This window comes from Condylura cristata, unplaced genomic scaffold (genome assembly GCF_000260355.1).
Source record: "Condylura cristata isolate star-nosed mole 26May11 unplaced genomic scaffold, ConCri1.0 scaffold00015, whole genome shotgun sequence".
Classification (NCBI taxonomy): domain Eukaryota; kingdom Metazoa; phylum Chordata; class Mammalia; order Eulipotyphla; family Talpidae; genus Condylura; species Condylura cristata.
This window is the reverse complement of record NW_004567116.1, coordinates 26,283,110-26,307,780: the sequence shown is the minus strand read 5'-3', so window position 1 is coordinate 26,307,780 and position 24,671 is coordinate 26,283,110. Positions and strand designations below refer to the sequence as shown.

General features: G+C 44.7%; 1 protein-coding gene across 1 annotated transcript; it reads right to left on the bottom strand.

The window, feature by feature from the left end:
- Window positions 1-1,062: 1,062 nt before the first annotated feature.
- CSRP3 (cysteine and glycine-rich protein 3 (cardiac LIM protein)) lies at window positions 1,063-18,823 on the bottom strand. The gene is made up of 6 exons (XM_004682988.2): window positions 18,722-18,823; window positions 10,022-10,161; window positions 6,689-6,857; window positions 4,606-4,735; window positions 3,675-3,768; window positions 1,063-1,367 (listed from the first exon to the last, which is right to left on the bottom strand). The coding sequence occupies exons 2-6, from the start codon at window positions 10,131-10,133 to the stop codon at window positions 1,291-1,293; spliced, it is 582 nt and encodes a 193-aa protein (XP_004683045.1). The 5' UTR covers window positions 10,134-10,161; window positions 18,722-18,823; the 3' UTR covers window positions 1,063-1,290.
- Between the last annotated feature and the right edge of the window lie 5,848 nt (window positions 18,824-24,671).

The following is a 24,671-nucleotide window of genomic DNA, read 5'->3' as shown; positions in this document are numbered from 1 at the left end:
AACAGCGGTGGGATCTCTTCTATGGCTCTGCCCCCATACCCACCAAATTGCAAATTAAAAACGTACAATATACAGCATTTCCACCCTCTGGCAGTTTGGGTGGAACTCAGTTTGGCTGGGTTACCCCAACCGGAGTCTGGACAAGTGGAACGAAGCACAATCCCTGCCAGCTGTTCTTTTTCTTCTGGGCCATTCTATTAATACTGATCAAATAGAAGCAGTGATCAGATGGAATTGCATTTTGAGAACCAAAACTATGGTAAATAAGTACTGAAGTCAGCACAGGGTCTTGTCGATGACAAGATGACACTTATGAAACGAACAAGTGCTCATTTTAAAGAAAAACCTTCCTGGGTGCTGGAGCTTAGAATAACCCGTGGCTTAGTGTTTCATCGTTTTTATCAATAGATTTTCATTTGCTCTCATTTATTCCAAATAACTCAGAATTGCATGGTGATGGAGAAGTGCTGTGGTTGTGAAAAGTGGGACCCAAGCAAACACACACGTTCAAGCTGCTGAGAACTTGCTGAGGAAGCAGGGAGAGACATTTTTAATTGGCCACATTTCATTTGTGAGACTGGCAATTTGATGGAGAAGTTCTAAGAAAATTGCTATACCCTAGGGAATTGTCTTAGCATAAAAGAAAATCATCCTGTCGTTTATATCACAGAAGCAAACTCCACAGTTGTTGCCATTTCTGAGTTTTTCTAAAATGTGTGATACTGTCAACTCCAGAGACGACAAAAGGAGCGACTCTTCAGCAGTTTTATTAGTTTCCATGCTAAGTTTGAAATAGTCTCTCAAGTTGTCTCTCTCCGCCTGGACTCCTGCTTTCTTCTCCCGTAACAGACACTAGAAAGGCGCTCAGCTGACACGTTCCAGAGACTTTTCTTTTGCCTTGTTTCCTCCTCCTCAACCCTCCCCCATTTGACATAAAAACTCACTGCCTCTCCTGCCACACTTTCGTTGCACTACCTCTATTAAAAAAAAAAATCCTTCTATTTGAATGAAAAGATCCAGAGACACAGCATTTACCACCAACACATTTATTTATTGCCTCCCCCACCCCAACCAGGTGTGAATAACGAAGCATGTGTTACAAATTAGGCTTTTAATCATTTTCTTCCAAAGGTCTCTTCTAACTTTGGGCCCAAACAGTCATCACTTCTAAAGAGAAATCATGTCCACAGACAAATGAGAAGCTGTTTGGGGGAAAGGTTTCCCCAAATCTGGGCAGGAACACCACACAGAAGCCTCAGGTTGGCGAAAGAGCTGAGAAGCGGTGTCTTTTCACTCTTTCTTTTCCGGTTGTTGTGTAAGACCTCCAAACCCAATACCAGTAGGGCCAAAATTTTTGGCATAGCAAACTGTGAACAAGAAGGTGAGAATGGGCAGTTAGTGCCAGTATCTTAATTCCTTCTGCCTGCAAGGTTCTTCCACCTGCAAGAACCGTCCTTCTGATAAATTTATTCCTAGGTTAGTCTTTAAATATGTGGAATTATTTACTTTAGGTCTACCAACACGTGTTGACACCTTCTTTCACCTTCTTGCACTTCATCCAAGGCTTTCAGAGATGTGAGGGCCACACTCTGGTCCTGATCTTCTGCCCTGCCTTGCCCCCTGCCTCCTGCTTCAAACCCCCTCCCTCCCTCTATTCCAGGACAGTACCTGGAAAAAACAAGATGTCTCAGCTCTGTTTCTGGGCACTCACTGCTCCCCATTCCTGGAATGCTCCGCCTCAGACTCAGGTTTGCCCCTCAGACCAGATGGTGTCTGCTAAGGAGCCTTCTCTTAGACCCCCAGCTCCACTTGCCTCTTAGTGTGTTTCTCATTGCATCTGACCTCTGCTACCATCTGGAAATGCACTGAATGGTGCCCATGCAGATCTCAGTGCTAGCTGCACGTTGGGCCACTGAATGCTGAGGCCCCTCCACCTCCCGGAGGCGGCAACCCCTCAGACAGTGCTTTACTCCCCACCCATCTTATGGGAAAAGCTTTGGCAACTTAATGCACCCCCTTTATTTAAAAATTGTTTTTTAATGTGCAAAGAACTAAGATGGTTTCTGCTGTATGGTAAGTGTCTTGGATGACCCATTCAAAGAAGTTCACAGAGGCCAAGTGGACCCAGCAAAGTTTAATGAAGCTTCTGACCTTTGAGTACTGATGGAACCTCTGGTGGCCGATGTCAAGGCCATATTGCATGTCTGGATCAGACTAGGCAGGAGCAAGAACCCTGACTGAGTTTCCTCAGATAGCTCCAGTAATGCTGCTGATGACCCAGCTTGCTCTCACGTAAATAAAGAGGCAAAATCCTAGGGGGTCTCTTCACCCCTCTCCTTGGGCAGGGAGTTCTGCTATGGCCATCACATAGGTGAGGAGACTGACGTCCAGAGCGGGACAGGAACTTTCTGGTCTTCTCGCCAGATTATAGGTCCCTGGACCCTGCCAGAGTCCCTGACCCAGGCCTCCAGTCACCTGTCCAAGCACTAGGTGGCTCCCCCGGCACCTGGTTCACACCCGCTCAGTGACTCAGACACCTGGAGGCTGTGAAGAGACTGAGGTCGAAGGCCACCATTTCCCCAGAACTACCGACATGACTCGGTGCCAGGCAGGGGCAGCTCAGAGAAGGGCGGATATGTGGGTGGAGGGGGAGAGGCCCCCTTATCTGACATCCCTGCAGTGTTATTGTTGTTGTCACGTCTGTTTACAATGCTGTATATGATTTAGGGGATAGGCTCACACCTCAGATGGATGTCTCCACACCACCCCCACCCCCAAAGCATCCCTATTTCTTTACCATAGACCATTGGGCCCCCTCACCCTGGACCTTACAGTCTTGATAAGTAATGTCCTCCCTCTTGCTCCTCCATCTCATCTGTCACCCCACCCCAGCACATACATTGGACATCTTGAGATACCATCATTAAGGGACAAGGGGCCGCAGTGAGGAACAGAATAAACCTAGGGGAGAGTCTTAGGTTCAGGGCACACTACCTTCACCCCCAAACCTCCCCATCCTTTGTGTAGTCAGGGAGCTGAGCCTCGGCTACATCTCCACAGACAAAGGAACACAAGACAGCCGGCGAGAGAGCTGCAAGGGCCAGAGGAAAGCCTGCTGTCAGCTCTGTCCCTGTGATCACTAAGTGATGTGCAACATCAGGGACAGGAATGCCAGGAGGGATGGGACGAAGGGGGAAGGGAGGCGGGAGGGGAGAGAAACACAAAAGGAAAAGGAGGAAGGGAGGGAGAAAGACATAAGTCTTAATGCAGTCAGAAGATGTTAAGCCGAGCTCATCCTCCCCCAGCAAGCCAGATTTGCTGTTCAGGTGGACAGCACATGTTAAGGAGATGGTGTGTTGGGTCTAGGGTGCTATTTGTCCAGGCCTGAGGCCTCCTCCAGGACCAGAGTCAGACCCTGCTTTCTCCTTGTCCTTTCTCCCAGCTGGCACTCAGCGCTGAGGGCACTGAGCCTCTGTGAGCCTGGGGCCAGGCCTCCAACAGAAGAGGAGCAGGGCTGGGCCAGGAGAGTGGGTCCTTTTCCTTTGAGAGTTTTGTGCCCCAGACCAGACTGAGTCTCCTGCCTCCTGGCAGACACACGCTTCTCCTGGACTCAGCTTCCCCTCCAAGGATGCTCCTGGGGAAACGATCTCCAGAGAGTCTCTGGAACCACTTACCTTTGCAATAAAGTTCCCCATCTTTGTCAGTGACGTTTGTGGATTCTAGACTCTTCCCACAGATGGCACAGCGGAAGCAGGTCTTGTGCCATGGCTGAGGGGCCGAGGGGGAGCAGAGGGGCACAGAGTTAATGTAGTGAGAGGCACGCTAAGTCCCCTCTGAGAGACAGAAAGGAAGGGACACCACTGTCTTAATCAGTTAAGTACCTAATTGACCTCCAGAAAAAAATTTTCTAGCCATCTGGAAACAATGAGATGCTGTGGACCTGGCCAGGAATTCTCAAAGCCCTTAAAAATAAATTGTAGTTTCCCTATTATTCCTGTGGAACAGACTGAAGGGAAAGGGCCTCCCTTTCTTGAGGACCAAGAAAAACCTGGAGAGAGAACTTAAACTTGGGGCAGTGGGTCAACTTTACACCAAGTATAAAGCTGAAGAACAGAAGAAGTGCAGAAATAAGATAATTATCCAGGAAGTTCTCTTAGTTTTAACTCTGTGTGTTTCTGGAGACAGCCCTAGAATCGAAGCCATGGCCCTTCCTTCCCTGCATAGTGTAAACAAGATTGTTTTCTTCCACCAGGCTCAATCCTGTGCTGAACACCCTGGCGAGTGAGTGCATTTCTGCCTCATTCAACGACTGTCCCAAAAGCCAAGACACTTGGGAGGAGGCTGCTTCTCTCTGCAGCTTGTATAGCATCAGCCGTGCCAGCAGGAGGCTGAGTTATAGGGTGGTGGTGGGGTCCCAGAGCTGACACCTTTCTGGGAGGATAAGGAAAGGAAGGGGGGTGAGGAGGACAGTCCTAAAGAGGCTCCTGGCAGCTAAAGAGAATGACGGTCTGGCCCTTCCCTCTCACAGGTCCTACTTTCTTCTAACTGCTCCTGACTGAGTCCGTGAAGGTGAGCACATTCCGTCAAGCTCTCCCAAGTCCTTACCTTGCCGCCTCCCATCACCTTCTCAGCGGCATAGACAGACTTCCCGCATCGGGGGCACTTCTCGGATTCTCCCAACTTGGCAAATTTGGAAGGGTTGCTGGTGGTGGCCGAGCGTGCCACCTTTGGGGACCTGGTGGACATAGACAAGCATATAAAACCTATGGGTTCCATTTGCAAATAGCATTAGCTGTGTGACCTTGAGTGAGTTACTTCTCTGTGCCTTATACTCCTCACCTAGAAAATGGGGATAACTCTCGCTGAGTGGTCGCCAGGGTTCAGTGAGGCAATGTGAACCAAGCACTTAGAATGGAGCCTGCTGGTCTGTAGTAAGGGTTCATGAGCAGCAGTTGTAACTGGTTTAAGCCTTTCCTTGCTGTGGCCTTAGCAAGTGGCCTGTGTGTGCTCACTTGTGTTTTTGTTGTTGTGTTGCTACTGTTGTGACCGTTTACACAGGTTTCTCCAAAGCATCTCGATGCCCACTGTCTGCTCTCTGAAGTGAGTTGTGGAAATGATATTAGAGGACAAGATGGGATCTTGACAGTTGATGTGAACACACCACACAGCCCAGGATTCCCATTCAAGCTGTCATCCTGCATCCAAGGCCACCTGTCCCCTTGACAGCAATGGCTACAAGCCCTGTGTCCCCATAGCTTGTGGCATTTTCTTGTACAAATGCCCTTAGAGTTGTTACAGATTCAGTTCTAGACCTCCACAAGAAAGCGAGTCACGAGAAAACGTTGGTCTCCCAATGCACAGATGAATCAGGTTTACATTGTACTCTAGTTCAATAGGCAAGTAATAGCATTGGGTCTTGGAAAACAACATACATACCTTAGCATAACAATAGTCACTGCTAAAGAAAAAGTGCAATCATTTGAGCCTTCGTTGAGTTGTACTCTTTTTACCCAGGGAAGGTGTTGGTTAAAGAACAATCTCTGCAGTACACAATAAAGTGGTCACAATCAATGGGTCAGCCTGTATATTCTAGCCTATGAGTCTCACAGGAGCCTCCAAGCAGACAGGATGCTTTGCAGGGGAGAGTCAGAGACGTACCAGCTCAAGGTCAGACAGCTCTTACTGGTGGAGCTGGGCTGAAACCCAGGTCTCCTCTCATGTTCCTCCATGTGCGGCCTCACAAGAAAGCCCTAAGTGAGCTTTGGGTAATTCTAGGCACAGAATTGTTTGCTACCATCTTTCTTCGAGCTGTCTCCAGTTGGAGTTGATTAAGGAGAGAAAGCAGAATGGCGAATCACACTACTTTTCCAGGCTCTTCCATGGATCACTCTCTTTGGAAGTGACCAGATGACTCTTCAAATGGTCTGTCGCTGCCACTGGGGTGACCCTCCGCGAACATCGGCTAGCTCAGATTGGGTCTCTGCTGAGTCCCACGGCAGCTCTGAGCCTGGGCACCAGCTGGCCAGCTCGCAGCTGCAGGCTCTGCATTGTCAGTGTGGGCACAGCTATGGGCTGGCGGTCAACATGATCACCAAGAAATTGGACCTCAGGGAACAGTGTGGTGGGTGCAAACAGCACAGGATGGGCTCCTGTTTCTCCTGAGGTAATGTCAGGGGACTCCCAGCACTCTGTTAGCAGCGGGAAGACCTACAGCACAGTCACAATAGATTGCTTACTCCTGAGTCACCACCCCTCCCCCCACGATGTGGACATGAGTCATTTAACAACCCAAGGGAAGAAATCTCTTGTGACAAGTACACAGTGAACAGCCACTGCTTCCCTGCCATATTTATGTGATTTACACAGAAACGCTCAAAGGGGAAGAAAAGAGACTCCTCGCAGGTTTGCAAAGGTCAAACAATGGAACATCTGTACATTCTGAGTTTTCTCTTGACATGCAAACCATGAACCATGGTGTAAAAGTAATTGCCCTTTAGAAAGGCAGATAATTTAAAGAGAGTGCTGGGAAAACTGACACACTGTTCAAACTTGGTCAGACTGAGTATTCCTATTGTTGGCAAGTCAACAATTGAGTCCATTCCCCCACTTCCAGAAAATGTTGCTATGGGAACATAATGAACTGTCCTCCTAAGGGTCTCCTGAGGGTGGGTGGGCGGGGAGTACTCACTCTTGGAACTGCAGGCCCAGGTGCTCGCCCGTGTCCGTACTGAGGCAGCCGGCTCCTTGTCCGAACCCAATGCCCTTGGGGCCATACTTGCGCCCGTAACAGACCTTACAGTAGATCTCTGACTCGTGAGCGGCCACTGTGGTGCTGTCCAGAGCCTTCCTGCAGGCCACTGTCGAGGAAAGCGAGGTTAGGGGGTCGGGAGTGAGATTCCTCCCCACTGCTCTGCACCTTCAGAGCCATCTCCAAGGTATAGACACACAGCACCAGTGGCTGTGCCCAGGACACATCTTTGACTCCTGATCAGAACATCTGGCCCGAGCCGCAGATTCCAAGACAGTCCTGATTTTTCAGATGAGAAGACTGGGGGAAATGGAAGTAACCTGTTCAAAGGCAGCTGGCTAGAAGGCTAAGTGGGAACACCCTGAACTCCTGAACGTCTCAACCCGTATGCCAGTATGTCTGTGTGTAGGGATGGGTCAGGGGAGGGAAGAACTTTTTAATTATATCAGAATAAGAATTAGTTTCTCTACTCGTGGCCTATGAAGAATGTGGTGATGTTCAAGGAGGCAGTTATCACTGAGGCTAATCTGGGTCCATTTTTGGAAACAGGAGAGGTGGTGAAAGGGTAGACCTGTCTCATAGACTAGTCTTACCTTGGTTAAATCCCCCAGGTTCCTTGCATTATCTAATTTAAATCATCCATGATAAATATAAAAAATATATAAGGAAGGTTTATAGAAGATTATTTTTGCAATTGAAAGAATGAACTTTTAGGGATATAAATGACAATGTCAAATGTCTACTTATAGTATTTCATTTATAATAGAAACCAGTAACCTAGCAATTTGGAGATGATTTTAATCTCACATAGATTCGGGCACCAAATGTATCCAAATCTCTCTTTGCATCTTGATCCTCAGCATCTCCCGCAAGCCTAGCACTTGTTTGTGAGTGGCTAACCCAGCTCTCCAAAGCAGGCTTCTTGTCTTTGTTATTTAAGAAACAGCCATGTTCATACCTGAGCAGGTATCTGTCACCTGGAAATTGTATCTAGACAAGAAGTTCCTATTAACATAATATCAGGACAGCTTTTTAAAATGTGTAGGATTGCACAACTTTATAACTTGCTGTATTGCTTTGTACCAATGACCCTTAAAGATAGTTTATGATGATATTCAGTGTTTATAATGGTGAAGTCACATCCCCATGAATAATACACATGTACCTAATTAATTTCCCTTGCTTTTTTGAAACCAATTTTGTCAGGGATCTCTGAAGACAATCTAGCATTGAGTGAGGTTGTTTCAGACCAGTATGTCTTCCTCAAATGACTTTTTGTTGTTTAAAAAATTAAGTAATAATTGAGTATAGGGGTGGGAGATAAAGTTAAGGTTAGTAGATGAGATGGTTCTAAGTGTGGCAGAGGAGAAGGGTGTACCTTCACAAAACATGGTTACTAGAAAGTTAAATTTTCTAGTGACTTGGCATTATATTTCTTCTAAACAGTGCAAGAAAGGAAGATTAAGATGTGTCTAATCCTGACTCTAGAACACTAGCCAGGTGACATGCTAAGGTAGACTCTGTCTCACTTTGAACACTAGTTCCAAGGACCAGAAGGAGTCATGTGAGTGGGTAAGCCTTGTGATGATAATACAGAAAAGCACGCTCCTGGCCGGGACCCTTCTGTGACCACCAGAGAAACACTTATCAAAGTGTTCAAAGGGTTAGACCACCAGGTGCTCAGCTCCGTCTTCCCAGGGCTCCATTGAAAAGGGCATCTGCATGGAGAGAAGGACCCCTTTACTCTTGAAAGTGCCCCTCCCACTTCCTGTCCTCACTCAGATATCAAAGCTGATCAAAAGAAAAGAGAGGACTAGAAGGTTGGATTTTCATGTCAGGAACCCTATGCTGTGCGATAGGTATAGCCATCTCCATTATATAGATGGGGAAATTGAGGCTTGATGGCAAAATACCTTGCTCCAGGTCTCAGTTGGTAAAGGCAGGCAGAGTCCAGACTCCAGCCTAGCACTGTCCATGAAGGTGCAGTGTCCTCTCCGGCATGCCTCACCCTCACTCTTTTTAAAGAACAATGACTGTTTTTGGACAAAAGCCAGAGCACGTGGCATAAACCCTCTTGCGCAGGAACTTCTGGATAATTGTAATGATGATGGTGAATCTGATGGATGTGTATGATGGCTTAAAAATAATTACCCATCATTAAAATCCAAAGCACTAGTAAATCCACCAACCCAGTCACTCAGTGTTTCCTCCTGTTCTTCGATGATAATTATGTTTGCTGTGGGAGGTAAGAGATAATGAAAACTTCTGCAGCAGATAAAATATTACCATTTCTAGCAGCTTAAGGATGGAGTGTCTTCCTGCCTTAACAGATGAAGCCCAACCCTTGGAGTTCCTTATCAAACAGTTTGGGTTAATGGGATGCTGATGGCCTTCCAGGGTGAGGGGATGGGATGGGGAACCATGAGGTCAGGGCCCCAACACAGCCAGCCCTGAAATCACACCCACCGGAAAGAAGCAAAGAAGCTAAGTGACCCAAACAGACTCCTCCCAAAACAGGACCAAGGATGGAACACGCGAATGCGGTGTGCCGAAGAGACGACTGGGAATCTGGAGTGCTGATTCTACTCTGCTGCACATACTTGAGACCTCAGCTCCGAGAGAAGTGGTTTGCTGAGTCCTACAGGTTGGGCAGAGCAGTCTCCCACCTGAGCTACAGGGTCTGACAGATCTGCCAGTTTTGTGAATCTGTGTCCAGCAGGTGATGGTAAAGATCCCTTTGTCAAGCGACTGGTGCCTGCCCCCCGCCAATGCTTCCCTGTCCGAATCTTACAGAACGAGCATGCGTTGCTCCCCACCTGACACAGGCTGTCTCAGGAAATGCCAGTCACAGCTGACTCGAGCGACAGCTGGCCAGTGAGAGCAACACTTGGAGCCAAAAGCTCCCTGGCTCCCGATAGGTGAGGGCTTCCTTCTCTGCCAAGTCACACTTTGTAGATGTCACCACTGGGTCAAGGTTTTCAGCACTGAGAGCAGGGGGCTCTCCAGCTTGGTCTGACTTTGAGCTGCAAGGAAAAGGCCTCTGAGTTGGACACACGGCTGAAGAAAGGTACTCAGGAGAGCACTAACCCTGCTCTCGGTGGTGTCTGAAGTTTCTATTTTTAATAAGTTCCCAAGTGATACATCAACATGCTGCTTGGGGCCATACTTTGAGAAGCACTGATAGACAGTTTCTGTGGCTAACTGTGAATGGCTAACTGTGAACTTCAAAATGCCCTCAGATGCTCGCGGGCCCTCATGGTGTCCCCAACTCACTGCAGAGGAAGCAGGTCTTGTGGAAACTCCTTCCATTGCACTGGATTTCTTCTGCGTGGTACACGGTCTTCTCGCAGGCTCCGCATTTTGCTCCGCCACCCCAGTTTGGCATTGTGTGGCCTCTCTGATCAAGGTCAAGTCTAACAGGACACAAAGCAAATACCCTAAAGTTAGGTGAGCTCAGGAGCACAGCAATCCCAAGTAGCACATGTATCCAGCTCCAGTGTGTGGGTGGTTCATTCATTCATCCACTCACTCATTCAGTAAGCAACTGTGTGTAGGTCATTGAAGAAGCTCACAGGCAAATAGCTCTGAGAAACTCACTTTGGGACTCAGCTTCTAGTTTTGTAAAATTTTGATAGCACCTGTTGTTATGTGCCTGATAGGATTCTTGGGAAGAATGGATAAGCTGATTTTGTGCATGAAGATTATATACAAATATTATGTAGGATGGTTTTCCACTTTTGGGTTTTAAAAATCGTTCCATCAGAAACAGGAATAATCTGTGAAAGTGGCGTTATTGTCTTAGCTAACTAGCTGCTTCTCAAATCATCTTGAATCTTGCTGAGAGGCCTATTCTGGCTTTGTAAGAATGCGGAGAGATAGGAAACACTGCATTTCTAACAGATTCCAGGCAATACCGATGCTTCTAATTGTGGGCCACCTTTGGAGAGCAAAGCCTTACTAAACGTGCTGATAAAAATACATTACATATAAAATCTATTCAGAAGTATCCCTCCTATCCATTAATTTTTTTTTCAGGAAATATCCTTGCCCAAGCAATTAACCTGGCCCTTCACGAGATCCCACCTAGAGAGCCACCCACACCTGCTGTGTGCAAGCAGTGAATGGCCTGGCTCCCATTTCAGCTGTTTTCCCCACCTGTGCTATGAAGCATTGAGTTTGCCCATGCCAGGGTCCCAGTTTTGGTTAGAGGACCAAAGGGCACAGTGTATCGAAGGTGAGTGACAGAACTCACAGGTGTGACTAAGGAGCCAGGTGATGTTGCACCTGCATGTCTTCCTGCACCCTTTGAGTTTATTCAGTGGCTCCCGGAGCACCCTGGTCTCCTCACTAGAGAATTATGTTGGAGAGATATTGGACCAGGAGGGACATCAAAAACATTCTTTTTCTTTCTGTGTCTGTGTGTAAGTTGAATTCAGTTTTCAATTTCCCCAGAGCAGAACTAAAATAAATCATCAATATCAGTGAAATCCAGCCAGCCCCACTGGCGCTGAATTTTCACTGGCATCTTTTTGGTTTCTAAGAAGCCTGCTGTGTTGTCTTGTCATTGACACCAAGCCTTTGACATCAGGCCATTCTAAGCGGCTGCTTCTGACCTTCTCTTTCCCTTCTGGGAAGCTGGCCACCTTCTTACAACAGTTGGGATTAACACTAACCCTGTTTGAGTCAAACTGGTCCAGAATGTGCTTCCCAGACTCACAACAAAGAAAGTTCTTGCTAAGAAACCGAAGGTAAATAGCAAACAGACCTCTGAACTCAACTCTAAGATCATGGGGAACATGTTTCTAAATGTTCTTCAAGGAATTGTTCTCACTTACAAAAACAACAAGGTTAGTCAGGAACAACTTTTCATAACAGCAGGGGCTTCTTGGTATTCTGTAAAATTGTCAAAACTGACTTTTTAAAACGGAAACATTTAGTGCTTCTATATCATACTTCAAGTACTTTAGTAGAATGAAGAGAAATGACTTGTGAATTAAGTCTTGACATCGTCTCATTTACTCATTCGTGCAAGAGTTACTACCTACCTCTCATGTGGAAAGCACTGTGTTAGGTACTTGGTGAGGGATCAAGGGGCGAAAAATATATAGACGTGAGTAATCTGTGTCCCTTAGCAATGAGAAGCTCACATTCTAGGGGGTTAAGAGGAGAGCAGCATACTTCTATCTGAACAGAGTGCTGTGAGACAGCCATGCAGATTCAGAGGGGAATGGTTACCCCCGAGGAGGCTGGGGAAGAAAGCAGTGACTTGTATTTTTCATCTTTTATAAAATATTTATTGTAAAAAACTACACTGTACAAATTTAGAACACTCTCATTGCTTAATATCTGTGGGGATTACAAATGAGATGAAAAAATGCACAAGATGAAGAATGATGTAAAAAAAAAACTATATAAAAAAATCGGTGAGCAAAACAGCCCAGAGTTAACAGCTGAACTTTCATTGCTGCTGTTTCACATACAATGATAAAGTGTCTAAAATGCATCCAGAGCCAGTCAACAATAAATTCACCTGCTGATACTCACAGTTCTGTTTCCTCCAGGTAGAATCTAACGCTAAGGAGGGAGGAATGGGCCTCCCACAGGGACAGGTGAGGAGGCTACGTTTCTCCAAGTCAAATGCTCAATACACAGAAGACATCAATGCAAATGGGGTTTTCAAAGAGTGAATAGAGCTCACCAGACAGAGGACGGTGGCATTGGAAAAAGAGGACACGAAAAGCATGAATGATTTGGTATCCATTAAGAGAGCCCAGATTAGGATCTTTGGGGTTGGAATAGATTTTCATGACTGACCAATTCCCTCATTTACAAAGTAAAGCATAACGCATACACACACACACACATGTGTTTCAACATAATATAAAATAGAGAGAGGCAAATTGTAATATACATCCAGGAATGTGCCAGTGACACTTTTGAAACTTTTTAATGATGTGGAATTTTTCAATGAAAACAACCCTAGGTCAAATTTCTCATTTTAAATCTTCAGTGAGGATTTCATTGTGATGTCCTGCAAGTTTATGGGAGAGAGCTATGCCTCTTGTGTGTGTGTGTGTATCTGTGGCTATCTATGCCTCTTGTGTGAGTGTGTGTGTGTGTGTCTGTGTCTGTGTATTCAGCAATTACCTAGACATCTTGTTACTAGGATAGGATGACAGATAATACTTTCTTCATGAGGTAACACATCCCAGCACAGATTGTTTTAAGTGATTGTAAGTATCTGACATACATATGTCAGGACTTGAAACCCAAAATAGAAATCCATGGCCATTCTATTAGACAGTGTTCAGTTCCATTTCTAAAGATAGAAATGCAGCCATGGAGGCTAAACACAGAACACGTCTCTGACTTCTTCCTGTGGGTGAGGCTAAAAGACAGAGGGTGCTGTCAAGCATGGTGAATTGGAAGTTCCCATCTTCACCTTGTGACCTTGAACTTGGGTGAAAATGGCAAAAATATTATCTTCTGCACTTTCCTCTCAGGACTATTGTGAAAAATCACAGGAATAGGGTGAAATGAAAAGCAATAGAGAGAAGTTCTTTAAAGACAAAGCACAGCTTTCCATCTTGTTTAAAGAGCACTGACCTTCTAATTAAGTCACTGCAACTTGAAAGCACGTTTAGGTCCTGGCTCACACATGTAACCTTCGTAGCCCCTGCATTGTTTTGGAATTCCTGTGTCTCAACACTCCCCTAGCCAGGCTTGGAATGTCGAGTTTATGCTGGAAAGGTACTAAGGGATGGCCACTTGTTTATCAGCGTTGCCTGGTAGAGCCAGGGTGACTGAAGGGGGGGACGCCAAATATAGGCTTGCCCGTCACTCAGCCCCATCTGTCACCTGAGTCACGCCACATCACGCCACCTGGCACATCTCCCCGGGCCAGGCCCGGAGATGCTTGTGTTGTCAGATGAAGTCGTGGGTCAGGATTAAAACAGGGGACAGCCTGGACTCATGAGCATGAGATGGAATGCCAGCCCCGTGATAGATGGATAGCCCCTAGTTCACTGCTGCTATTGGGAGTGGGACTTCACTTTGGGATGCCCAGGTCCCTCTGAGAGATGAGCTGTGTCGACTTCTGAGCAAACAAATCTGTGGAAGATATCACAGGGGATGTGCTGGAGTGGGGGCTGGGGAAGGCCCTGGCTCAGAAGGGAGAGGCTGGAGTTCTAGTTGCTGTTCTGCTCAGAGATGTGCTCTGTGGGAAACCATTCAAGCTCTCTGAACACCAGTCTCCCTTCTCTAAAATGGGCATAAGGATCCCAGCCATTTCACTAACGCTGGGAGAATCGTGGCAGTTCAAGTATATCAAAGCACTGTAGACTGTAGAGCAAAATGATACGTAAAAATAAATTAGTTCTGCAACAATTCCTAGGATATGTAAAAATAATCATCTGAATATTTTAATGAAAAACCACACTATTTATCTTGGGCACATTCTTCCTCATCCAACACTTTTTTTAAACTATCAATGTAGAGTGAAAGTTGATACTTGGGTAAAAGTAGGTGAGGTAAATACAATGGAACTTAATAATGATTCTGTTTCTTCTTTGTAGGAATCCATTTAAAAACCTGGGTGGGACCGTTAGCCAGAAGGTGAGAGAGCAGAAGAGCCGTTTCCAGGTCAGTGCTGGTTCACACGGTCGTCTTACTGATGCCACATATTGAGTTACACTGTCTACACTGGCTGAAGCAAAGATCTGAGATCACAGGAATACATGTATGTAAGCTAGGTTCTAATCACTGCTCATAAGGCAGTGTTGTTACTGAAGCCAGTCTGGAGCACAACCCGTGGGCCGGTACTTAACCTCATGTTAAGTGCTATACAGAATTTAGTCAAAATGAGGAAATGGAGTCTTAGACAAATGACATTGCCCAAGGGCACACAGTTAGTATCTGTCACGCAGAATAGAACTTAAGTCTCTCTGACTCCAGAACCACTCTGCTTCTCATAAGTCTCAGCCTGTCCCTTGAACGATAAATCACTGTTTATTGTTTGCTCTACATAGTTGCTTTCCATATACTATCTGCAATATATTGTAAAAAAAAAAATTGGGCTCCTCACTGATGGCACAGTGGGTTAAATAAAGCTCAGCACCACAAGCTAGCTGCTGCTTCACTGTGAGTTCAATCCCCAGCCTCAGAGGTGACCCACACGGCTCGGCAGACCTCTCCTGACCCACCCACTGCTCCCTTCAGCAGTGTACTTCGTCGATCTGCCTGTTCTGCTCCCCACTCTGTCTCTGGTGAATCCTCTCACCGCCCCTGCACCTCTGGTCTGTACTCCAGTTCTGTATGCATAAGTAAATAAATCTTTTTTAAAAAATTATTTCCTGCAGAACCAATCTCATTTTTCCCATTTTGCAGGTGGGAAAACTGAGACTCAGTTCTTAAGTGGCTTGTTTGAAGTGAGTTGTAAATGGCAAGGTTCTCTATGGCATGTCCCTACTTAAACTGCGCTGGAGAAGGGACTTGGTCAGCTGCTCCACCCATCAGACTTCTGAGCTGATGGGAACTGAAGTTTGGTGGATCCATTGGGTCTCCATGGGACAGAAAGGGTGCTCATGGGTGGGAGTGATGTGGAAACAGAATTCCAGTCAGTAAAGAAAAGGACTTTCTAAGAGTTGGTTGCTACTCAAACATAGAAAGGGCTTCCTTGAGTCTGGAGAGTTCCTCACACTATTGATTTGTGCTTGGCTGGGGATGATGGTCAAGTATTGCAATATCTAGTGAAATCCTGTCAAGGGTCCTTCACCCAGAAGCAACTGCAGGGATTTGAGGGGTGACTGGTGCCTTACCAGAAGCTGCCTGGTGGCATCTCTCCACTTGCCCCCACTCACCTCTCTCTTCTCTTAATCCAGGTAAAAGATATGACATAGCACAGTAAAAAAACAAAAACACTGGTTCCAGAAAGAACCAGGTCAGAGTTCCAAAAGCAGTAACTGTTGGGCCTTGGGTAAATTGCTCAATCCCCCCTCGGCCCAGTATTCTGTTGCATGCAAAGACAGGATGTCTCCAGCATGTCTCAGAGGTTGTTTCAGGTTAAATAAAATAGTGTTGATAGCTAAAATACTCTATAATGCTTAGTACATAACTGCTTAATAATTTTAGTTGCTTGCATTACTACTGCTACTGCTACTATAGCTCCAATTTTCAAATTTATTTTCTTAAAACAAGCAAATTGCTCCCTGATTCTTCCCCATGACCCCTTTTATGCAGATTGTGAACCGACTCTGTCTCTCAGTTTTCAGAGTGACAGATAGGCTGGGGGAGAGGGGGAGAGTCAATGGGGGGGAGGGAGACATCAGGGTACCTGCCTCCCTGAACTGCAAGTCAGGCCAGGGCCTGAGCCTCTGCCTGGGATGAGGGCTTCCTGGTGTTGGCAGTTACCCCCAAGCAGAGTCCCCGTAGCCCAGGGAGACCTTGCCCTTCAACTACCATAAAGGACATTCAAGGTCAGTGGCTTTCCCCTAAGCTTCTGAACTCAGATGTAGGAATCCCAGCAGGGGCCCTTCCCTTCCCCCAGGCCTGGGAAGCAGAGGCTGCTTGTCCTGGCACAGCGTCCTCCCCAGCGCTGGCCCTCATCCTTTTCAGACTGAGACATGGTGGGCGTGCCAGTCCATTTAACCAGGGCCATAACACATAGCGCAGCTAAAGGATTTTCTGAATTTACCTCTAAATATGCCCAACTTGTTCTCTCAGAAGCTCATTGCTTGTCCTCTCTTGCCCTTTAAAATCCACGTGCAAAGACCAGCCTCATCCTGGCTTACTCCATGGCTCCCCCACTTTCTAGTTATGTGACCCTGAGTGATTCCATCACTCCCTTGAACTTTCGTTCCTTCCTCTAAAGCATGACATCTTTTAGGACCTTCTGTGGCAGTCAAATAAACTGGTGTAAACAGTCAGCAGAGCATGGTCAACCCTTTCCCAAGATGAGGTCTGAATAGAGGCCCAGAAAGACAGGATTTTCCCCCTCCTGCTTTTCTCCTGCCCTTTTTCACAGGTGAGGGCATCTCATCACTTATCGGCCAAGAAGATGACCCTGGCCAAGAAGCTGACCCTGGTGGCAGGGTTCCCAGACACCCGAGCAGCTGGGAGTTCTGCCTGCCTCAGGCGCTGTTTTCTGGGCATTACAACCCTCACTGTGTCCTTCCTCTTGTCAAACAAATGAAGCCTGGAACTCCCAGAAAGCTGGTTATCTGGATTTCTGGTGATCTACTCTGACTTCTGGATTGTGTCATCACACTTGTCCTTAGCAGGAAATTCTTGTGCAGCCTATGGGTTTGGTCCTGAGTCCTGACTCTAACAACCCCCTTTGGATAGGCAGCCTCACCTTCATGTTGCTGTTCAGAAAGTAGAAACAGACAAGCTGAATGCTGCTCAGAGCTGGAATTTTAAGACTATGACTGACGCTCCCTGTGTTTTCTGCTTCTTTATTCAATTCCCAGGATTCTGAATTTGTATTCTACCATGATTCTGTCTCCACTTCTTCAAGAGGATGGTGGCTATTTGGCTGGTGAATGATGCGCTCGCTCTTTTGCGCTTCTCTCGTGTTTGCTCTGCCTTTCCCTTGCTCCCCGAGCTGCCTCCCCACCCCACCACACACACCCTGCACCCACGTCCCACAGGAAGCATGAGCATCTGGTTTGTATAGCACCACCTGTGTGCCTGGTCGGGGAAGGGCCCATTTTAGCTCCCTGCCAATCAGTGGAGTTCATTTTTCTGAACTGAGTTGTTCAGAACAGAAGCTAAGCTAAGACAAGTCCCCTATATTTTCTGGGCCATAAAGCAGTTTCAAGTATTGTGATGGGCTGGACATTCTCACTGAGGACACAGGCTCTCCCAGTTTCCCCACCTCCCTGCTGTTCATGCCCACCTGCCCCCGGGGGAGGGGGGTGCTGCCTCTCGCTTCTCTAGCCCAGACCCAGGACTTGCCAATTCAAGCTCATTAAATGGCACTGATGATCGCAAAGAGAGCAGGTCCCTCCGAACTGTCACCTGACCACTCCTTGGCAGTCACTGCCCCCACTTAGGGATGGGAATGGAACTTAGAAGGGTGGCTTTGATCTTAGGGCAGCATCTCCACTCAGATGTTGCTTGAAACCACTTCTCATTCTCAGTTACACTCGTGCCTGTCATTCACTGTGATGTTAAAAAAATCCTTGACTGAAACTGAGAGGAACACTGGGAGTCACCCCATATCCGGCTGGGAATTATCCTTTCATTAGATGGAGCTTTGAATGGATTTTCAACCTAACCATGTCTTTTTGGAGGTCCAGTTTTTATTTACTTTAAATTATTCAAAGCAAACCTATTGTGAACAGCTTTGGCATATAAAATCTATTTTAAACCAATAGGCCTTCCCTGAGTGTTTTTCTGTAAAGACAATGTAGCGAAATCTTATCATTTTCCCTCTCCACTTTTGAATAGCACATTTCCTTGTATTTTTGAGCATTGGAAAGCTGGCGCCTGCTATAGTGCGTGTTAAAACTACTTTATAACAGTGCAGTACTTAACAGTTTAGAAAAATACTGCCACATCTGTTGGTGGTATATTTGCACAGGAGATCAAGACCCTGAGGGCAGGTATCTTCTCAGTCACACATCCATTCATTATGCAACTCTAGGACTAGAAGGCAGGCTTTTTGTTTAAAATTTAAGAATCACTCCACCTTGAGAATAGTCTAAGACCAAAAATTACCCCTTGCTTATTTCTCTGTCTGTGCTGGTCCCTTGAACCCCCAAATGCTAATTACCATTTTAGGAATTATCTAAACAACAGCTAGATCCACACCAGAATCGAATATAATTGAAGCCTCTTCACAGAACCAGTGTGAATGCTGCTACTTGGGGTACTTGAAATGAACCCTTATACTTGGGGACCGCTCCAAGTCCTACTTAGCCCCAAACAGCTCCCCTCAACCCCCCTTCTAAATGCCTGCTAGGCTCCCCTTACCTGCCTGTGAGGTCTCCGTCAGTCAGCTCAACTGAGTAAGGGGGCTCTGGTCCTCTTTAAATATATAGAGGCTGTCACCACCCTGGCCTTCAGGGGCAAGGGCGGGAGGGAGTCTGAGGGGAGAGGGTGAATGAGACGTGAGTAACCAACTGCTATCAGAGGCTGAAAATAGCCCGTGACCAAAGCCCTGAGTTTTGTTCCCCACACTCCCCACAACCAGCTGTGAGGCCCTCAGGATCACTTGGGTTGTGTTTTAATGGCCCATTGCCTATGCATTTGAGATCAATTTGTTAAGTATAAATTCTGAGCAAGTGGTTGGAACAAGAACAAGAGCAAAGAAGAATTTTCTATTTAAAATCGTTTCTCCAGACTCCTACTCCCCTGACCTTCTTGGAAATCAATGCAAGGTACCTGCAAATGAATCATAAGCCTTATCTGGGAGCCCTGTGGGACTCTAAGACACAGGTCACCACACTCGTGAAGAGAACTCAGAGCTAAAAATAAGAGTGATGGGTGTCTGAAACCATACTCAGATAATCTCTTCAAAGAAGCTTGGGAAAACAGGTCAGTGAATCATCAAGTTCCTTTGGTTCCATGACCATCCTTCCTTAAAGTTTTCTCTCAAAAGCTTTGAGTTACTTTGTTCATCTTGTTCTATTAGTTAACTTTTAAATAGGACCTCTCTGGTGGTGCAAGGAGTTAAGTCTCAGCACTATGAAGCTATCAGTGGTCACTGCCAGGGAGGTGACCCACATGGCACGGCAGACCTCTCCTTTCTTGCCCACTGCTCCCCTTATAGTAGTGTATTTCAATCTGCCTGTTCTGCTCCCCACTTTGTCTCTGGTGAATCCTCTCACCCCCTCCCCCCCACAGACCTCTGGTCTACACCCCAGCTCTTGTATACATAATAAAACAATTCTTAGGAAAAGAGAATTAAATAGCAGTGCATCCTATTCATGACAAGCCTTTCTAAGTCTCGGTGAACTCACATTTTCTTTGCCTGATATGTATCTATTTTGGCTTGCCTCAAGCGTCAAAGCCTCAAATGAATTATATAGCGTTTCATAGCTGACAAGAAGTTCAGACTCAATATTTCAATTCTTCTTGTTTTGACAGAGGATACTGACATGCTAACTTTATCAAGCCCTAGCAAAGAGTCCCTTTGGCAGGTTCTAGGTGAAATTCAGGTCATCTGTCTCTTAGGGGAAGGCACTTCCACTAGCGTTGACCTAGATGTTGAGATGAGAAGTAGGAAGTATCTGACCAAAAGGTGTATGAAAAGCAGCTCTTCAAATAGCCATATTAGCCCATTAGTTATATGCTCACAGAGCAAGTGACTGAGTGATAGACATTTCATTGTAAAGGTGTGTGTGTGTGTGTGTGTGTGTGTGTGTGTGTGTGTGTGTGTGTGTGGTAATGTCACAGAGAGGGTGATAGGACAACCCCGTGTGAGACCTCCTTGAACTGCTTTCATGTACATGTATGTTCATTGTAGAAATGGTGAGCATTCTAGAATGTTAAAGTTAGCAGGAACTTTAAAAGTCTTCTAGAATAGCAGCACTGAAACTTCTATGGGTTTCTAAAAGCATGATAAATACATTTATCCTACAGATAAATGGAACATCAATACACAAAGTAGATAAAAGAGGATTTTGAACTACTTGAAATAAATGGGTGCTCTCATGGCTCCAAATCACACAGCCTTTCCCTGAGCCCCCTCCTTTTTTTTTTTTTTTATAAGATTTATTTATTTATGCTTACAGAACTAGGGTAGAAGCCAGAGGTATGGTGGGTGAGAGGATTCACCAGAGACAGAGTGGGGAGCAGAACAGGCAGATCTACTGAAACACTGCTGAGGGGAGCAGCAGGTGGATCAGGAGAGGTCTGCCACGCCGTATGGGTCAGCTCCCTGGCTGGGGTTCGAACTCATGCTGCAGTGGCTTCTGAGAGCTACATAATGCAGTGCTTTAACCAAGAAGAGCCCCAAAGTGGTTTCTAAAAGATTTGTTTGGGACAATATTTAGAAGTCACAAATGTGGCCTGAGAGTTTAATTTTGTAGTTACCTATTTTAAGATTAAAAGAAAGGACTTGACTTGCTCGAAGGGAAATGCAAAATATATAGGATTATCCTGGAATCAAAAAATCTACTTGCTTCTGGCTTTTTAAAAAATTGTTTTCTGATAATACATGTAATAAGAATGCATTTTTATTGTGAATAACTAATATTGCATTTAGGGTAAAAGATAAAGGAACATTTCCAGAATCTTCCTTTCCTTGCCAGAGTTGATAATGGATAAAAATCTTTGGTTTTGGCCCTCCCTGGTGGCGCAGCGGGTTAAAGCACTGCAACTGAGAAGCTAAAGCCACTTCCGCATGAGTTCAATTCCCGCCTGCCCAGGAGGTGACCACATGGCGTGGCAGACCTCTCCTGACCCGCCCGCTGCTCCCCTCAGCAGTGTACTTCGTTGATCTGCCTGTTCTGCTCCCCACTCTGTCTCTGGTGAAGCCTCTCACCGCCCCTGAGCCTCTGGCCTGTACCCCAGTTCTGTATGTACAAATAAATAAATCTTAAAAAAAAAAAAATCTTTGGTTTTACCTAACTTGAGTCTTCTCTTTTAAAAAGGATCTAGCCCACTCGATTTATTGTGATTTTTGGTACTTATGAACTTTCTTCTCATCTTATTTTTATGTCTTGTTTTAATAATGATTTTTCTTACATTTTATTGGATTGGATAGCTTTTTAGGAGTCATTTTTTTTTCTCCCGTAACTTAGAAATGAATACTTTAAAAGCAAATGTGACTATAAATGTTTATTTTATTGGTTTCTATATTTAATTGGTAATTTATATTGTTCTTCCATAAAATGAGAAATTTATAAGAACCTCAGGTATTTTCACTATTACCAGGAGGCCCTCACCCTCACCCAGATCTGGCAATTGCACACCTCCCCACCACCTCCCATGTGTAAATTGAATAGATTTTAGCTCCAGGTTGTAGTTAGTTTTGTTAATTATCCATCAGTAGTCATTTAAATGTAATTATAAATTTTCCTGCTTTCTTCATTCAACTACAGTTTCTGGTATACTTTCTTTGTAGCTTACGCTTTTAAGTGTATATGATTGAAAATATTCCTGGTTAATTCACTGAGAGGATTTGTCATGTAATTGAAAAGCCTTTTGTATTTAGTTTGCTAGAACTTCTCTAACAAATATACAATTATGAGAAATTGATTCTCATAATTCTAGAGGCTAGAAGGCCAAGATCAAGTGATGGCAGTGCTGGTCTCTTCTGAGGCCTCTCTCCTCTGCTAGTTGATGGCCATCTTCCCCACATGGTCATTGTGTGTGTGCATGTGTCTGTATCCTACTGCCTCTTCTTGCAAGAATATCATTCCTGTTGGATGTGGGCTCACATATATGACCTTATTTTACTTTACTCACCTCTTTAAAAGCTTGATCTCTAAATACTCTAAGTATTCTGACATTACTGGAATTTAGGATGTCAACAGAAGAACTTGGGGAAGACATAATTATTTTGCCCTAATCATTCTTGTTTGAATCTGATAGACAACAGAGACATGAGTTTATTTAAACTGAAATTATTTGCAATTGAATAAAACATAAAATTCTTTTCCTCAGCTATAGTAGCCACATTCTAAGCATTTAATACCTACCTGTGGCTAGAGCCTATGCATTGAATAGCACAGAGAAAGCATGTTTCCACAGTCTCGGAAGTTCTATTGGATAGCACGACTCTAGGACTTCATTTGAAGAGCTAAGCACATCCCTCCAGGGGATTGCAAATGACAATATTAAGCAGATGTTGGATACATCACAGAAGTGCTCAATCAATACTAGCTGGACATTAAATCCACAGCAAATGAAGGGTAATGCTAAAACTAGAAACCCCCGCCCCCAACCTACTGTTCTTCCAGAATAATCACAAATGAGATCGTCACTGACAAATATAGGGCAGAAAGAAGACAAGATAAGAGAATGAGGCAAGACAATGAGGGTAATCTAAAACACATGCTTTAAAACACTCTTTTAACTTGGATGTAAGACATGAAGATATAAAATCCAAAGAAACTATGCAAAACACTCCACGACACTGATTTCAGTAATGTCTTTGTGGATTCTTCTCCGATGGTAAGAGAAATAAAAGTGAATATAAACAAATGGGACTAGTCAAACTAAAAAGCTTCTGCCCAGCAAAAGAAACTATTATTAAAACAAAAAGCACCCTACTGAGTGGGGAAAATATTTGTACATCATACATCTGACAAAGGACTGCTATTCAAGATCTACAAGGAACTCATATAATACAAGAAGGAAACAAAGAACCCAATCAAAAAATGGGCAAAAGAACTAAATAAACACTTCTCTAAAGAAGACATACATATGGCAAACAGCTCAACACCACTTATCATCAGGGAAATGCAAATCAAAATCACAATGAAATACCATCTCACACCTGTAAGAACAGCCCATATCAAAGAGACCCGAAACAATAAGTATTGGCTAGGAAGTGAGAGAAAAAGGACTCCCGTACACTGTTGGAAGGAATGTAGATTGGCCCAGCCCTTATGGAAAATAATATGTCGGTTTCTCAAAATATTAAAAATAGATCTACCATATGATCTAGCAGTTTCACTCATACGTATCTACTCAAAGAATATAAAAACACTAACTTGAGTTATGTGCACTCTTATACTCATTGTAGTCTATTTACCACAGGTTTAGGTTAGGAAACAACCTAAGTGTCCAGAGACAGTGGAGTGGAAAGATATGGAATATTACTTAACCATAAAAAAGATGAACTCTTTATCTTTTGGGCAGGCAATGTACATGGAACTGGTGAGCATAATGCTAAGCAAAATAAGTCAGAAGGAGAAAGACAAATGGTTTCATTTATATGTGGATTATAGACAAATGAAACAAAGAATCAGGCAGCCCATATAAGAAACCTTAAGAGTCTGACTGTAGAATTGAGACTACTGGGGAGGGAGAGTGGAGAGCAGGATGTAGGTGCCTTGGTGGTAAGTATGCCGTGGTGACATTTATCTGAGGAGGTGTGGTCCTAAACCTCTGAATCATACATGGTGTTGTAAACCAATGATATCTCGATTATAAAACAAAACACTCTTTATATCTTTATATCTTTATATTCTAACCAGAATAAACATTATTCTATCTAATCCTCATAATGACTTTGTGATGACTGTATTATTTTACCCATTGTATGAGTGACGAATGACAGGCAGCTCATGAAAGCTAAGCATCTCCTCCATAGCCACACAGTCGCATCAGCAGTGAGTCAATGTTAATATCAGGGTAGAATTCACTATTCCCTCCCTTTTTTTCCCCCTAAAATAACTAAAAACTGAAGAGTCTTTCAAAAACACAGACCATTCACGTTAGAGAAATCCATCCCAGATCTAACTCTAAAGCCCCTTGACAACAGTGGATACCAAATTTCTTTGATCATGGTCACTTCGGTAAATATTTTGGAGGAACATACATACATACACACAGTTGTAGACCTAATATATGTATATATTTATTTGTTTATGAATTATCTACTATGTTGCTATAATCCATTAAATTCATATTTAAAACTACACACTCAAAAGATAAAAATAAATAAAGCTTGTAACTCTTTTTCCTCATACTCCAGCATTATTTCACATGCTGCTAAGATACTGCCTCCTCCCAGCCACGGCCCTAAGCCACACCACACAAAGAGGTAATATGCCGCACAAGAACTTACAGGCCTGGGAATCTCCACTTCCATCTACTCATTCACACCACCCTGAAAAGAAACATAATTGGACTATAATGTATTCAATGCCAGCCACATTCTTGGAGTAACCAGGGCTTTTCACTATTTTTATGCACCAGTGGTCTGACATTTGTCATTGGTTTTTATTTCAAAGAGAGAATTAATTTT

Bases quoted from the DNA above. Each gene is read 5' to 3' on its own strand.
- CSRP3 (XM_004682988.2), bottom strand. From the start codon at position 10,133: ATGCCAAACTGGGGTGGCGGAGCAAAATGCGGAGCCTGCGAGAAGACC. The intron at 6,858-10,021 runs GTGAGTTGGGGA...TTTCCTCGACAG, and splicing joins CAAGACCTGCTTCCTCTGCA to TGGCCTGCAGGAAGGCTCTG. The intron at 3,769-4,605 runs GTAAGGACTTGG...TCGGCCCCTCAG, and splicing joins AGGTGATGGGAGGCGGCAAG to CCATGGCACAAGACCTGCTT.